The sequence below is a fragment of the Pinus tabuliformis genome, chromosome Q, assembly GCF_031772625.1.
Source record: "Pinus tabuliformis cultivar Carrire ecotype Pingquan chromosome Q, CPIR1, whole genome shotgun sequence".
NCBI lineage: Eukaryota > Viridiplantae > Streptophyta > Pinopsida > Pinales > Pinaceae > Pinus > Pinus tabuliformis.
Genome location: NC_142296.1, coordinates 1,375,211,416 through 1,375,227,295, shown reverse-complemented (window position 1 = coordinate 1,375,227,295; position 15,880 = coordinate 1,375,211,416). Strand labels below are relative to the sequence as shown.

Below are 15,880 nucleotides of genomic sequence, written 5' to 3'. Positions count from 1 at the left end.
TAATAAAATCAAATGGGCCCCCATCACCTCCAAAATGTAGAAATTAATATTGCTCCAAAATAATTCAGGAAGGGACATGACAGTTGGGCTCCTCCAGTGCCAAGTCAAGTTTAGAGGGCTCCAAAAATCCAAATCTAGGGGTTGGCACCTAAATCTCTATGCAAGTCATATTGTGGACCCCAGTTTTGTGTTTGGGGCACAAAATGGGTCTCATGGGTCTCCTAGTGAAAGAATAGAATGGTTTTGCTCCAATGTTGAGGGCTCAGAGAATAGTGCTAGCCCTCCCATGTCTCAAGGGGTCAGACAAACCTCATTTGGACTTGAAATCAACTACCAGACTACTAAGCTGGCTGGGGGAATGCTAGTCCAAGTGCATCATCTCATGAATAATGTGGGGCAAAGCGTAGATTGTTGGGGTGTTATAGGTGCCCATGATGATGCTCTGCAAGTAATAGGAGTCCCATGGTTGTCAACGCTTCACCTGTAGGGTGTCATAATGCTACTCTAGTGGACCTGGGCCCTAGTTAAGTTGCCCAACCCATGACGGACACCCCTTGCTAATCACACACAATGTCCAATGTTGCATTCTCACCATTAGCTACAATTAATTAATAGTACGTCTAAGTGAACCAAGCTTGTTAATCAAGGGGAAGTTCATATGGGGCTTCCCTTCTAAATTTGGGGTTTTGATCATGTAATAGTTTTACATCCCTAGGTAGGACTCAAGATTGGCTAATATATGACACTATTAGGTGCAATGTTGTAGGAAACATCTCCCCCCCCCTCGGTTCAAGAGGCGGATTTGCATCAAGAATAGATCTGTAGGGGAACCTTGAGAAGAAGCACGGTTCTGCCAAAAATTCACCATTCTTGGACTTTTGGAACCGTGATGATTCCAAGCCATGATTTTTCCACAGTTCTGGAAACCACTCTCACAGTCCATGAGCTTTTTTTTTTAGGGGGCTGGTGGGAGAGGAGCGGGACGCTTTTTGAACTTTTATGTGAGGAACCATGCTTCTCTGACACTCCCAAGGTGTTCCCTTGATGCTCCCTAGGTGCTTCTTACATGCTCCCTCATGGTAATGTTAAGTTCTTAAAGTAAAAGGATGAAAATGAGAGATAATCATCCTTTTACTTAAACTTTTAACATTGCCATGAAATGACTCAGGATGTTTGAGAGTGGTTCCAACCTCATCGAACTTCATATGGAGAAAATAGAATTTCATACTCCATTCAAAATTAATCAAAGTTAACAATTTTTAGGATTTTGGGATCAATGAGATTCTGGCATTTCATTAGATTATAATATGTATGTGGGTTTGTGATTGGCATTTAATCAACAGCATTGTTACCACAAAATCTAGCAAGCCTTGTAAAGGAAAACCCTACAAGACAAGGTATAAAATAGGCATGAAGAACATGCGTTGACTAGAAATAAAATAATAATAATGAATATAATCAATGATAAAAATTACATTTTATTACATTATGAAGACCGACACTTGTTACATTTTTCAACATCTGCAAGTATTCATTTAAGAGTTTATTCGATAAGAAAGCTTTGAATAAACCCACTCTTGTTGGAGAAAGGGGGGAAACAAGGTGAGTGTAAGAGTCTGTACAGAAAGCTTGGTGTATGCTTTGTGCTTTGCAGCGAGTCTGGTCTGAGCACATCAAAAAAAATTATTCTAATGTATCGAAGTTGTTGAAATTTCTAAGTATTACCTATTAGAAATTTTATCTGTATTCTCTAGTTTATTTCTCCTACTTGTTAATTACGAACAAGTTATATCATATAAATACTGAAATAAACACAATACATTCTCAACCATCTACAGATCAACAGCTGAAAGAAATAGCAAACACATAAGTGACACCATTATTTTTGGACAACTCGTCCCCAGAAAAACCCAACTTGGAAAAACTGGTGCAACAATTCTAAAGATTATTTTATTATGCATTCTTTTTTAGTACAAATGGGTGCCAAACCGGCTCACCCGACAGAGAAAATAATTCGACAATAATACCTCTCTATTCGGAAGTAGATATTCGGAAAGTCTGCCCCACGAAACCCTCTCCAGCACAATTGAAGCACTGCGTCAGCCCTCCTGGCCTTTGCGTCAACCTGAAACCCCCCTGCGTCAGCTCTCTGACGCTCTGCTTAACCTCTTTGGCTCTCTGCATCACTCTTGCAGCCTCTGTGTGGATGACGCAGGCCCTCCTGGCCTTTGCACTGTCTCTGCTAGCCTCTGCGTGGCTCCCTCTGGCTTCTACGTCTGCCTATGCGCTGGTCTTTTGGCACTATCTCTGCCTCTCTGTCCCGTACTCACTGCCCTTCGCAGCAACTGATCACTGATTCAATTTCTCTTAGCAAACCGCGCTCTAGAAAATTGAATGACTAATCACTCTGGTGTGTTCTCCAACTGACCCTCAAGCCTCCTCTTATACTTTTCTTGTTGGTCCTTCAACGGCCGAGATTACATCTCTAATCAACGGCTAATAGTAGATTTGGCTTGATCCATGTCATTTGGAACCTTCTAACCCAGTTTTATATTAATACCCATTAATATTTTATATTTCTTAAGTTTAGGCTTAGGAACTCCATTAAAAATATTAATTATTTTAATATCTCCTTAACCGGGTAGAATTTGCCCAAACCATTTCTGGGTCTCGGAGATCTCGTGTGCTTTAGCCTTTCCACCAATTTTCATGGCTAAAGCACATCCGATGCTACCCCAAATCAACACTCCCTCTTAGCGAGGACTGTGCTCTAGTAATACTCCACACTGAGCATCACTCTAATTATACGGCACCGTACCTGTGTTGATGCTAGGCCTCCCCGCCCAACATCCTCTGCACTACTACATCTTATACTGCTGCCCATGGCTTAGCCACTGCAATTGCTACATCCGTACAACAACTCTCTCTGCATCTGTGCTGCTGCTGGTCCTTTCTCCCAACACTACATCTGCACTGCAACCCCCTCTCATCATGCTGCATCATGCTATTGCCACTGCACTGCAATTCAGTTTCTGAGAAGTAAATAACTGATCCACCCAACTACTGACATTCATGCCAGGCTAGAAACACTCCCGATGTTGAAGCTCTCTCTGCCGCTATACTGTGCTCCCTCTACTGCCTCTGCGCTGCTGCAACAACTTCGCGCCTCTCGCACCGCTGCCATCCTGCACTGTTGCAACCTCATTTGTGCCTCTCGCACTGCTGCAAGCCTCTCTGCGCTGCCAGGGACTTCTGCACTTCTAGCACTCTCTGTCGCTTCATCTGCATTTGTTTCTACCGACATCCGCCATCCTATACTCTCACTTTGGGGCTCCTGTAGCCAGGTATAATCCAAGAGTTTGGTTACCTCAAGGATCCTGCCCCTCATCGCCTGTAGTCCTCCTGACTACAGCTCGATGTCTCCCCACCTCTTCTCTAGAGGTACATGAGCACTCATGGCACAATTGTCATCCTCTTCTACCTCCTTTTCTGCGTTCGCTAGCGCTGCCTTGGAGTTAAACGCCTCTCCCTTATTCTTCTTCCTCAGACATTGGTTCGCATAATGCCCCGGTTTTCGCAGTTGAAGCACTTTATCTTGGAGAGGTCCTTTTTCTTCCTCTTCTCCTGCTTCCCGCAGATGCCAGAGTTGCATCCTCTTCCTCCTCTTTCTTGATCCTGACTCCTTTGTTGCTACTTCCTGTCTTGGACAGCTGTCTGATCTCTTCTTGGCGAAGAGACGCCCACAATTCTTCCCAATCTGGAAGATTCACTTTGCCCAGAATATTCTGGACGAATCTCTCCCACTCCTCGGAGACTGTGTTTAGAGCGGTCCTCACTATCAACTCCTGATCCAGCGTGGCCCCTAGGGAGGTCAGTTGGTCCCAGATCTCCTTTAGTCTACCGAGGAAGTGATATATCTGCTCCCCCTTCTGCATCTGGTATGACCATAGCTAATTCTCAAGTAACATCTTCCTCTACATGAAAGTGTGTTGATACAATGTCTTCAAGGTGTCCCGCATTTCCTTTTCCATTTCCTTCTCGGTAATAAGCTGGACCACATGATCCTTAACCCCATTAAGGATAATGCATTTCTTCCTCGTACTTTTCATTGTCAGTTGGGTCAACTGGGATAGCCACTATTCTCAAGGCGAAGGCCTTGATGCGATGTCTATCTAGAATGGACAGGATCCTGACCTTCCAAACCACAAAGTTGGACGCCCCGTCCAGCCTATCCTAATCCCTCAGTCCATTCATGGCCATCTCTCTGCTCTTCTTTTTTACTCCTCCAAGTCTCTACTTCTCTCTGGAAGTTCTTTCTTCGACTCCTTCTGAGTCTCTACTTCCTGTCTGGAAGTTCTTTGCTAGACTCTCTCTGAGTCTCGATTTCCCTCCTGGAAATCCATCTGCCAACCATCGAGTCACACCTCTTCGATCTCCTATGCATTTGCAACACTGATCTGGATTCCTTGGCTAGAAATCCACCTAGGTAGCAGCTCCCTCTACCTTGGTTTTGCCCCGTTAGGTACTATTCTGTCTTGGCAGCAACAACACCCCCCCAGCTTCACTCCCTGCAATCTGCCCATAGCTTCCTATGCCCCAGTAACTGGAGGACTGAGCCTCTAGGCTCTGCGCAATCCCGACACTAGCTGAAATGCTCCCCTAGCCAACTATGTCAACCCTCTTGGTCTCTGCATGGATCTTCGTGAGCCTTTTCTGCCCTCTCCAGCTTCTGCGTTGGCCTCTCTCTGGCTCGAACTAATGATGCAATCCCTCTGCGTCAACCCTTCTCTACCGCTTTTTGCAAGGAACAACTTTTGTCACTCGGGACAATTGTTTCTGCTGCAAATGCTCTGCTTCAACTCTCTTGTGATCTGCAACCATGCTTTGATACCATGTTAAAATTTCTAAGTATTACCCATTAGAAATTTTATCTGTATTCTCTGGTTTATTTCTCCTACTTGTTAATTACGAACAAGTTATTTAATCATATAAATATTGAAATAAACACAATACAGTCTCAACCATCTACAGATCAACAGCTGAAAGAAATAGCAAACACACAAGTGACACCGTTATTTTTGGACAAATTGTCCCCAGAAAAACCCAACTTGGGAAAACCAATGCAGCAATTTTGAGGGTTATTTTATTATGCAGTCTTTCTGAGTACAATTGGGTGCCAAACCGACTCACATGACAAAGAAAATAATTCGGCAATATTACCTCTCTATTCGGAAGAAGATATTTAGAAAGTCTGCCCCGCGAAACCCTCTCCAACACCACTCAAGCACTGCGTCAGCCTGAAAACCCCCTACGTCAACGCTTTAAGGCTCTGCGCAGCCTCTCTGGCTCTCTGCGTCACTCCTACAACCTCTGCGTGGATGACGCAGACCCTCCTGGCCTTTGTGTTGTCTCTGCTAGCCTCTATGTGGCTCCCTCTAGCTTCTGCGTCTACCTCTGCATTGATCTTCCGTCACTATCTTTGCCTCTCTGTCTCGTACTCACTACCCCTCGCTGCAACTGATCACTGATTCGATTTCTCTTAGCAAACCGCGTTCTAGAAAATCGAATCACTGATCACTCTGGTGTGTTCTCCAACTGACCCTCAAGCCTCCTCTTATACTTTTCTTGTTGGTCCTTCAACGGCTGAGATTACATCTCTAATCAATGGCTAAGATTAGATTTGGCTTGATCCATGTCATTTGGAACCTTCTAACCCATTTTTATATTAATACCCATTAATATTTTATTTTTCCTAAGTTTAGACTTAGGAACTCCATTAAAAATATTAATTATTTTAATATCTCCATAACCGGGTAGAATCTGCCCAAATCATTTCTGGGCTTGGAGATCTCATGTGCTTTAGACTCTCCACCAATTTTCATGGTTAGAGCACATCTGATGCTACCCCAAATCAACAGAAGTCTCGAGTTTGTAAATGAGTTTGTAAAGATCTTATTTGGATGTATGGTCTATGCCCTACAGCTTTGCTGACCCCGACTTATCAAGAATCTAATAAGATCTCAGTGTCATTTGGCTTTAGGTAGATTCTGTGCACTCTCATTATGGCTATTCATGAAATTGGTATCGACTTGAACTCACAAAAAAAATGAATGGTGATATAGAACTAGCTTACTGCAAAAATATCAACTTAAACTATTTTTTGAATTGTTTTTTTATCACATCTACCTTACCAAAATCAAGTCTCCCAATCCTTATCCTAAGCTTTGATGTAATAGATAGAATATGTATATCCCTCATGTGGAATATATAGACTTATATTTGTGAATATATATATATATATATAAGTGTTGTTAGTCTTGAGGGTTTCTCAATCAGCTGAACAATCCACTGAAGGCATGTTGCCAATGGGAAGGCCATAGATCATAGATTCAAATCCGAGTCCCTTGAGGTTACCAACAACTATTGTGGTTGGCAGTTGAGCAACCCTCCATCCTCTGCGAAAGGGGGGATTACACAATAATTTTGTTTGGGGGGGCGGGGGGGGTATATATATATGTCCCCAATCTGTCATCCTCTCAAAAAATTGGGGATGTGCTCTAGCCGTTCTAGACACCCCTTTCACCATTCTCCATTCTAGAAACTTATGCAACATAGAATAAAATCTATTTATTTATCTATCTACTTATTTGAAATGAAATTCTTATTATTTTCAGATCTTTTGAAACTTATGATTCTCTTCTAGATGCTATTCTAAATCTTTATAAGCACATATTGGATGGTTGTGGCTAAAACCATGCATAATGAAATTTCTCTATGAGGTCACCTAGTTGTATTTGTGAAATATAATCCTAGCATTTGTACAGGAATCTTTACTTTAATGAAATGAAATAATGTTAATGTTCACTAATGACCAAAATAGGTCCGTTGGAATATATAATAGAGCAACATTAGTAAAATAAAGAGTGTCTAGGTCATCCCATGCCTAAAGTTTAAAAGTTGACATAGTAACAAATAAAGTGGGAGTAAACCTAGAATAGTTTAACTATTAACAATGAGGTAAATTCTAGCCCTAATGAGGAAAACAAAAAGAGCAAACAATGCCACAACATAGAGCAGGTCAACCCTTATGATTCTCTTCTAGATGCTATTCTAAATCTTTATAAGCATATTGGATGGTTGTGGCTAAAACCATGCATAATGAAATTTCTCTGTGAGGTCACCTAGTTGTATTTGTGAAATATAATCCTAGCATTTGTACAGGAATCTTTACTTTAATGAAATGAAATAATGTTAATGTTCACTAATGACCAAAATAGGTCCGTTGGAATATATAATAGAGCAACATTAGTAAAATAAAGAGTGTCTAGGTCATCCCATGCCTAAAGTTTAAAAGTTGACATAGTAACAAATAAAGTGGGAGTAAACCTAGAATAGTTTAACTATTAACAATGAAGTAAATTCTAGCCCTAATGAGGAAAACAAAGAGAGCAAGCAATGCCACAACATAGAGAGCAGGTCAACCCAATCATGAGAAGAAAACTGAAAAGAAAGTGAGAGGGAGCTCATATATCCATTAATCACTAGAGAGGGAGTTCATATATCCATTAATCACTTGAGAGGGAGCTCGTATACAAATTAAGCACTGTGAAATCACCAACATGGAGCCTGATATTGACGTCTGGAGCATGGCCCATTAAGAAGATTACTGTCCATTTGGAATTAAAGCTGCATGAAGTTATATTCTAGTGCATATGAGCAGGACGAGCTTGATACACCTTTGGTACTTCAGGGGAATCAGTAAACAGACAACGGAAGAAAGAGCATGCATCATTGATAATGACGTCTGGAGCATGGCCCATTAAGAAGATTTCTTTCCACTTGGAATTAAGGCCGCATGAAGTTATACTAGTGCATATGAGCAGGATGAGCTTGATACATCCTTGGTACTGGCGAATCAGTAAATACTAAATAGTCAAAGGAAGAAAGAGCATGCATCATTGATTCTGCATGGAGAAGTGGATCAATAATACAGCAACTTGATGCAAATGTGAACCTGTGGATCAAGGAAAGTGAATGTCAATTTAAGGGAGCTTGTACCATATCCAAGGGCTGATAGAGACTATAACAGCACAACTTTGGGGTGGAATCCTTTTGGATACAATACAAATGCACCGGGGACAACAAAGACAATGAGTTACCAATGGGAATTGATTGGAATGGAACAGATTATTAGCCTGAACTAAACTACAAGGTAGTATAGGACGACGTACCTTACTGAAGACATCCAAGTGATCATATCAATGGACTTCAGACAAGAACAAGTTACAATGTAGAAGATTGGCATGCATGGAGAATTTAAAACAAATTATAATCCAAGGATGAAAGGTAGCAATTGATGCAGCCACAATCTCAATCGTACTCATGGCCAAAGAATAGTCCTCAGTTAGCTATTATGCTCATTATCACACTCCAGGGCAACCAAGAGGAAGTGATGATCCCAATGTTTCAAAGACAGGATGAAGAACCTGTTGTTTTATGTATTTTATTAATGCTTCTAAATTTTATTTTACATTCACATTTACAGATTGGCCTCCTCAAAACTAATTTTTATAGGTAGCACTAACTTCCTTTTGCTTCCTTTGATATAGAAGTCAATCCTGATACATGTTATAGACACTTATATGTAGAAACTTTGAACATATAGTTTTTACCTTTTGGTTTGTATTCCATTAACATACAACAATCTTCTATCTCAGCTTTCACTTGCAAGCTTAACAATGGAAATGGTATAGTAAAGATATCTGTTTACATTTTTGCAAGGATTTTTCTTCTGTTGTCTATAAAAGTAAGCATACCAATTTCAATAAGTAGATTATCCTGGGATTTGAAAAAATGTCAACTCTTTTTTTAAACAGTTGGAGCAATGGCATGTTGCTGATGAGTACAGTGGACTACTTCGAGAGATATCCTTCAGATCAATATGCAACAATCCTATGTGCCCCCCAGATACTGCTATGACAGAGTGGCAACATTCAGTTTTTAACCCTAATAAAAGTGTGTTGGTAAGGGAAGTTTTATCTGTATGGTCTCTCTGATGACCTGTATAATCTCAGCTCTCCTTGAATAGATTGATGACTATTTGATATCTTCTTCTCAGGTATTTGAGATAGTGCAACAGGCACACGATGTGCCATTTGGCTCATACTTTGAGGTGTATAGCGTACTTAAAAATGTGTCACCATGTTCACTTTGGGTTAATTGGGTTATCTTTTAGTGTTCTGTTAGTATTGCTTTCTTTCTTGCTTTAGTATAAAAAATTGATTTCGATTGCATATTTTTCTCATTTAGTTTGTTTATAACATGAAGGTTCATTCCAAATGGGAGTTGGAGACTACATCTGAGTCATCCTGTACTATTGATATTAAAGTTGGTATGTAATTTTCTGCAGTCATGTACTATTTGCTCTAATTTCGTTACTAAGCCTTTCACTTTATTAGAAATTCTTTCAAAGCCAACATTAAGGGAAATGTGGCAGGTGCACATTTCAAAAAATGGTGTTGGATGCAGTCTAAAATAAAGACTGGTGCAATCTCTGAGGTTTGTATTAGTTACGTGCATATTTGTGCTTTGTGTTGAAATTTTAGTCAGATTTTTCCTCACACAAGTTGGTGGCCTTCACAGTACAAAAAGGACATTGAACTGATGTTGAAGGTTGCTCGTGATTACTTGGAAAGCTCTAAGCAAGTTGGTAGTATGGATGCAAATAATGAAGAAATGCAGAAAAACAACAATTCAGAATGAACATCTGGTCATGTATGATGTTTCCATTGCAGTTTTCCATTGAAAATTGCAGCATTCCCTTCACACAGTTGTGGACGACCTCCAAAGGGAATTGCCTTTTATATAGTTATACCCTTTTCTGCTGAATTCTGTGCATGAACTTTTTGTTGTATAACCTGTTGTAAATGCATGCTTACTAATAATTGCATTGTATTGGTATCTAGTTTTTCGAGGGAAGGGGTCTGGATAGTAATTAACTGATATAATGTGCCTTCTAAATTGAAGTACATTTATCTAAAATATATAGAGCAATCTGCATGAGATTTTCTCTTTCATCTACAGGGATTTCAATTTTTGAGCTTTAGACATCACAGTTGAGTTCTGACTCAGCTCAGAAGACTTTCACTTTTGTACAGGAAATATATTCTCAATAAGAAATATTGATATGTATCATTCTTTTCGAAAAATAACTACTTTCAGACTGAGTAGCCACAGTGAAAATTGATATTCAGTTCATGAGCTACACAATGAAAGGTCTTGCTTATATTGCAGATATTGCAGCACAAACAAGACTCAATTGCTTGGTTGTGCAAAATTTGTATGCTACAGTTAATCTGGCAAAGGTGGATCTTGTTTCAAATAAAGCAGGTTATTTCTGTTGATCTTTAAAGGTATCTATGGATAGGAGAAGGATATTTTGTGTGTACACAACAGGTTTTGGTTTGCATTGGTTTCTTTTAAGTTGTAGATTCTCCAGCCTGAAATATTGCAATTTGGCTACTCGAAATTCCACCACATTGTTATGATAGGGAATTCAATTATAATTTATTTTAAGATTTTAAATCATTTTTTATTGTCTAGCTTTAAATTTGTGTAAAAAAAGACACAGCTGGCCAAGGTGTTGGTAACTTCCGAAGTTGCTAGCATTATAATTTGTTGTGTCTGGTATATTTCAAAAGGGCCTTGACTTTACTTACATTTTCCTTATATTGTCTTGTTATTGTATGACTCAAATAGGAGATGTAAAATGTATTAACCTATGTTACAGGAAACATTGCCCCCCGGTCTGTTTCAGCCAGGAAACGAAACAGAAACGCAGAAACGTGTACCATATGGCCTGGAAACGAGTTCTGGCCTGGGGAAATGTGGCCAGTATGGCCGGAAACAAGTTTCCAGGCCGTACGACGGAGTTTCCACTTCATATTGTGATTTTTCTTTTATTTATTTTTTTGTTTTTTCAGTTCTATTTTTTTATTGGGTGAATAAAATAGCTTGTGGATGCTTCTATATGCCTCTCTCAAGTTATAAAAAGATTCCTGTTTCATTCCCTCATCACACAATTGAGCAAGTCGTTTCTCTTGGAACGGACACATTTATCAAAGGAGAAAAGAGGAAGAGAGCAGTGGCCTTTTGTCTTTATAGTTCTTGCAGCATCATATATGTAATAAACGCTGATTTTGAGATTTGGATATATAATAAAGGTTGATTTTGGATATTCCGATATTGTTATTTTCATTATGCAATCATTCATGAGTAAATGTGATGTAAATTTAGTCATAATGTTTAAACTTTAAATGTAATAAATTATAATGTATCATGTATGATTTTTGATTGCACATAACATTTCTTAAATGACCTAAATTCTAATATATATATATATATATATATATCGCATTTCCCTATTTCCAAAATTTGGAGGGATCACATTTCGTACCCGTGCCCATTTCGGAAATTCACACCCGTTTCCCCGTTTCATGCAACTAAGGTATTAACTAAAGCCTCTCAGCTTCAATCTCCCAACCAACATATGACTCCTGTCCTCTTTAAACTAGCAATGTTTATTGCCTTTGCATCATTTCAAATGAATTTGGTAAACAACACCCATGCCAAAATACAGGAAACCCTCATGATCAATCCACAAGTTGCATGACACTATAAGCTACCTATATATTTGCCACAACAGAGTACTTGCAGGGAAAAAGACTCATGGACTCTGTTGAGATATGGTAGCTTGGGAGGTACCAAGCCCTAGGGTTCGGGGTTTGGAGGTTGGAGCACCACAAAAGTGATTTGTGGGCTTGGAACCCAAGGTGTGGACTTTGTACCAAAGCTGGTGGGTGTGAAACCACGAGGCAATTGAGTTATTTGACACATGGAGGTGTTAGAGTACCCTTAAAGGAGAAAGGGGCTGCGAAAATTGTTGATTTTTGATAGCATCGGATGTGATTTAGCAATGAAAATTGGTGGAGAGACTAAGGCGCATGAGATCTCCAAGACCCAGAAATCGTTTGGAGAAATTCCACCCAGATGGAGAGAGATTAAAATAATTAAGATTTTTAATGAGACGTTAAGTCTAAACTTAGGAAAATTAAAATATTAATATGTATTAATATAATATGGGTGAAAAAGTTCTAAATAACGAGGATCAAGCCAGATCTAATTTTAGCTGTTGATTAGAGACTTAATCTCGGCTGTTGAATCATCAACAGGAAAAGTATAAGAGGAGGCTTGAGGGCCAGTTGGAGACACACCAAGACACCAAGAGAGATCAGTCAGCTCGATTTTCTAGGGCAAGGTTTGATGAGGAAATCGAACAAGCAATCAGCTGCAGTGAGGGGTAGCTCAGCAAGAGGCTAGGGAATACATATCAGAGAGGCAGCAGAGTGCCTAGGAACACTGACGCAAAGGCGAAGGAGGCTACTACAGAGGACGCATAGACCATAGAGGTTGACGCAGTTGACGCAGAGGCGAAGGAGGTTAGTGCAGAGGACACAGAGGCCGTAGAGGTTAATGCAGTTGATGCAGAGGGCTTCAGAGGTTGCGCTGAGGTGATCCAATGGGACAGACTCAGAGTTGATTGGCTGACGCAAAGCCAGAGAGGGTGACGCAGTCCCTAAGAGGGTGGCGTAGTTCCAGAGAGTGCATGGAGTAGCTTTCGTTGTCCAACACAAGGAACAGCTGAAGTTGTTGTGGGATCGTTCATCTGGTTGCTGATCAGCCGGAATATCTGTCTCCAAATAGAGGTATTGCTGCCAAGGATATTCTCTGAAGGGTGAGCCATTTCTGGCACCCTAGTTGTATTCAGAATCTGCTTAATAATAAAACCCTCTATATGTTGCACCGGTTTTCCCGCATTGGGTTTTTCCAGGGACGATTGTCCAAAAATAACGGTGTCCCTTGTGTTGTCTCAGTTTATTTTAGTTCTTGATATGTATATTTGTGAAGGTTGTAATTGTGTTTACTTCAATGTTTATGTTATTAAATAACTTGTTAATGTAAAGAACAAGTAGGAGATAGTAAACCAAATACTGTAGTAGGGGTTTTGGATGTGTTAGATTCAGAAATTTTCACATGGTATCAAAGTGATTGCAGATCACAGGAGGACTGAAGACACTAGCAGAAGAAATCTGAAAATTTGCAGCAGAAGCAACTATCCCGAGAGACAGTGTTATTCTAGAGCTGAAGTGGCAAGGGAAGAAGTGACGCAGTGCTTAGAGGGTGACGCAGAGCTTGCATCAACATTTCGAGCCAAGGGAAGGGCCAGCATAGCGATAGAAGGAGGCAAATCAGGCCTACATAGTGCCCGGTCATCTTTCTCAGCCGAGAAGGATTGATGCTGAGGCCAAGAGGAGCTGATCCAGATCTCAATGATTGCGCAGAGTCAGAAGGGCTCAAATTCTTTAGTTGTCGAGGCTAAGGCAGTTGTGTAGATTTTGATTTGAGGAGTTGGGACGTTGTTTATGTCTAAGCAGAACAGTGTCTAAGGAGACAAAACCAAGGTAGAGGGAAGCACTACCTCGACAGATTTCTAGCCAAGAAATCCATATCTGAGTTGCAGCAGCAAAGGGGGATTAGAGAGGAGTGATTTGATAGTTGGCGAATTTCCAGGAGGGAAGTGGAGACTCAAAGGGAGTCTAGAAGAGGAGCAGAGATGGCAGTAAATGGATTGAGGGATCAGGACAAATTGGACGGGGCTTCCAATGTTGTCATCTGGAAGGCCAGGAACCTGGCAATCCTGGATAAACACTGCATCAAGGACTATGGCTTGAAAATCGTAGATGTCCCAGTTGACCCGAATGTTAATGAAGTATGAGGAGGCCGAGGCGAAGGCAAAATGCATGATCCTAGACGAGGTTAAAGATCATGTCATACCACATATTGCTGAGAAGAACACAACAAGGGAGATGTGGGAGGCCCTGACCACCTTATACCAGGGCTCTTCGATGCAGCGGAAGATGCTATTGCAGAATCAATTTAGGTCATATCAGATGCGGAAAGGAGAGGAGATAGATCACTTTCTCCTTAGGTTGCAAGGAATTCATGACCAATTTACTTCTGTGGGGTCTACACCGAATCCAGAGTTTATGGTCAGGACTGCTCTGAATGATGTGTCTGAGGACTGGGAGACGTTTGTCCAAAGCATTTTGGGCAGAGCGACTCTCCCTAGTTGGGAAGAGATGTGGGCATCTCTTCAACAGGAAGAGATCAGGAGGATGACCGAGGCGGGGAGTAGTGGTAAGGGAGTTCGAGTCAAGAAAGAGGAGGATGCGGCTCTAGCATCTGCGGGACAACCAGGGAAGAGGACGAAGAAGGACATCTCCAAGGTCAATTGCTTCAACTGTGGGGAACTGGGACATTATGCATCTGAGTGCCCAAGAAGAAAGGTAAGGGAGAAGCTTTTGATTCAAAGGCGACTCTAGCTAAGGCGGAGAAGGATGTCGTGACTGATGACGATTATGCCATGAGTGCTCATGCACCTCTAGGGATGAGGTGGGGAGACATCAAGTTGTAGTCAGGAGGACTACATGCAAGGGCAGGATCCTTGAGGTGCCCAAACTCTTGGATCACATCCAGCTATGGGAGCCCTTAACAACAATAGCATGGTGACAGGTGTCGGGTGGAGCAAAGTGTGGCGGGGCAACAAGGCAGGGCTAGAGTGCAGAAGTATGTAGCAGAACAGAGGTGGTTGCAGCAGTGCGAGAAGCACAGAGGTGGTTGCAGCAGCGCAGTAGCAGCAGAGGGAGCATAGGATAGCAACAGAGGTAGCTTCAACATCACAAGGCTTCCAGACAAACTAGGATGTCAGTATTTGGATGAAGTCAGTTACTTACTTCTTGGTAACTGAGTTGCAGTGCAACAGTTAGCAGTGGCAATGCTAAGGCCAACATTTTGAGAGGGAGTTGTAATACAAATGTAGCAGTGGCAGTGGCAATGTCATGGGCAGCAGTGCAGAGGATGTGAGGCAGCAGGCCAAGCATCATCGCAGGTACCAATGTGGAGGATCAGTGTGATGTTTATGTGGTAAAGCATTACTAGAACACATTCCTCATTAAGAGGAAGTGTTGATTTTTGGTAGCATCAGATGTGCTCTAGCCATGAAAATTGGTGGAGAGGCTAAGGCACAAGAGATCTCCAAGACCCAATAATCGTTTGGGGAAATTCCACCTCGATGGAGAGATATTAAAATAGTTAATATTTTTAATGAGACCCTAAGTCTAAACTTAGGAAAATTAAAATATTAAGGTGTATTAATATCATATGGGTGAGAAAATTCTAAACAATGAGAATCAAGCCAGATCTAATCTTAGCTATTGATTAGGGACTTAATCTCAGTCGTTGAATCATCAACTGGAAAAGTATAAGAGGAGGCTTGAGGGTCAGTTGGAGACACACCAAGAAACCAAGAGAGCTCTGTCAAATCAATTTTTTGGGGCGAGGTTTGCTGCGGAAATCGAACAAGTGATCAGTTGCAGTGAGGGGAAGCTTGGTACGAGGCCGAGGAATACATATCAGAGAGGCAGCAGAGTGCCAGAAGAGGTATTGCAGAGCCTAGGAAGGCTGACACAGAGGACACAAAGGGCCAAAGGAGCTGACGCAGTTGATGCGGAGGGCTTCAGAGGTTGTGTTGATTGGCTGACACAAAGCCAAAGAGGCTGACGTAGTTCCAGAGAGTGTGGAGCAGCTTTCATTGTCTAGCACAAGGAACAACCAGAGTTGTTGTGGGATCGTTCATCTGGTTGCTGATAAGCCGAATATCTGTCTTTGGATAGACCTGTTGCTACCAAGGATATTCTCTTAAGGGTGAGCCATTTCTGGCACCCTAGTTGTATTCAGAATTTGCTTAATAATAAAACCCTCT

The 15,880-nt window shown here is 41.2% G+C and overlaps 1 protein-coding gene across 2 annotated transcripts in view; it reads left to right on the top strand.

Annotated features, from left to right (window-relative positions):
* Positions 1–10,403, top strand: part of LOC149225031 (C2 domain-containing protein / GRAM domain-containing protein) — a 340,976-nt gene extending 330,573 nt beyond the window's left edge. For both annotated transcript variants that reach the window (XM_089386432.1, XM_089386431.1), the window contains exons 14-18: positions 8,877–9,023; positions 9,119–9,172; positions 9,328–9,391; positions 9,497–9,558; positions 9,643–10,403. In XM_089386432.1, coding sequence (XP_089242558.1) covers positions 8,877–9,023; positions 9,119–9,172; positions 9,328–9,391; positions 9,497–9,558; positions 9,643–9,762 — 447 coding nt within the window. In that variant the 3' untranslated portion in view covers positions 9,763–10,403. The remainder of the gene's footprint in view (positions 1–8,876; positions 9,024–9,118; positions 9,173–9,327; positions 9,392–9,496; positions 9,559–9,642) is intronic.
* The last annotated feature ends 5,477 nt before the right edge of the window (positions 10,404–15,880 follow it).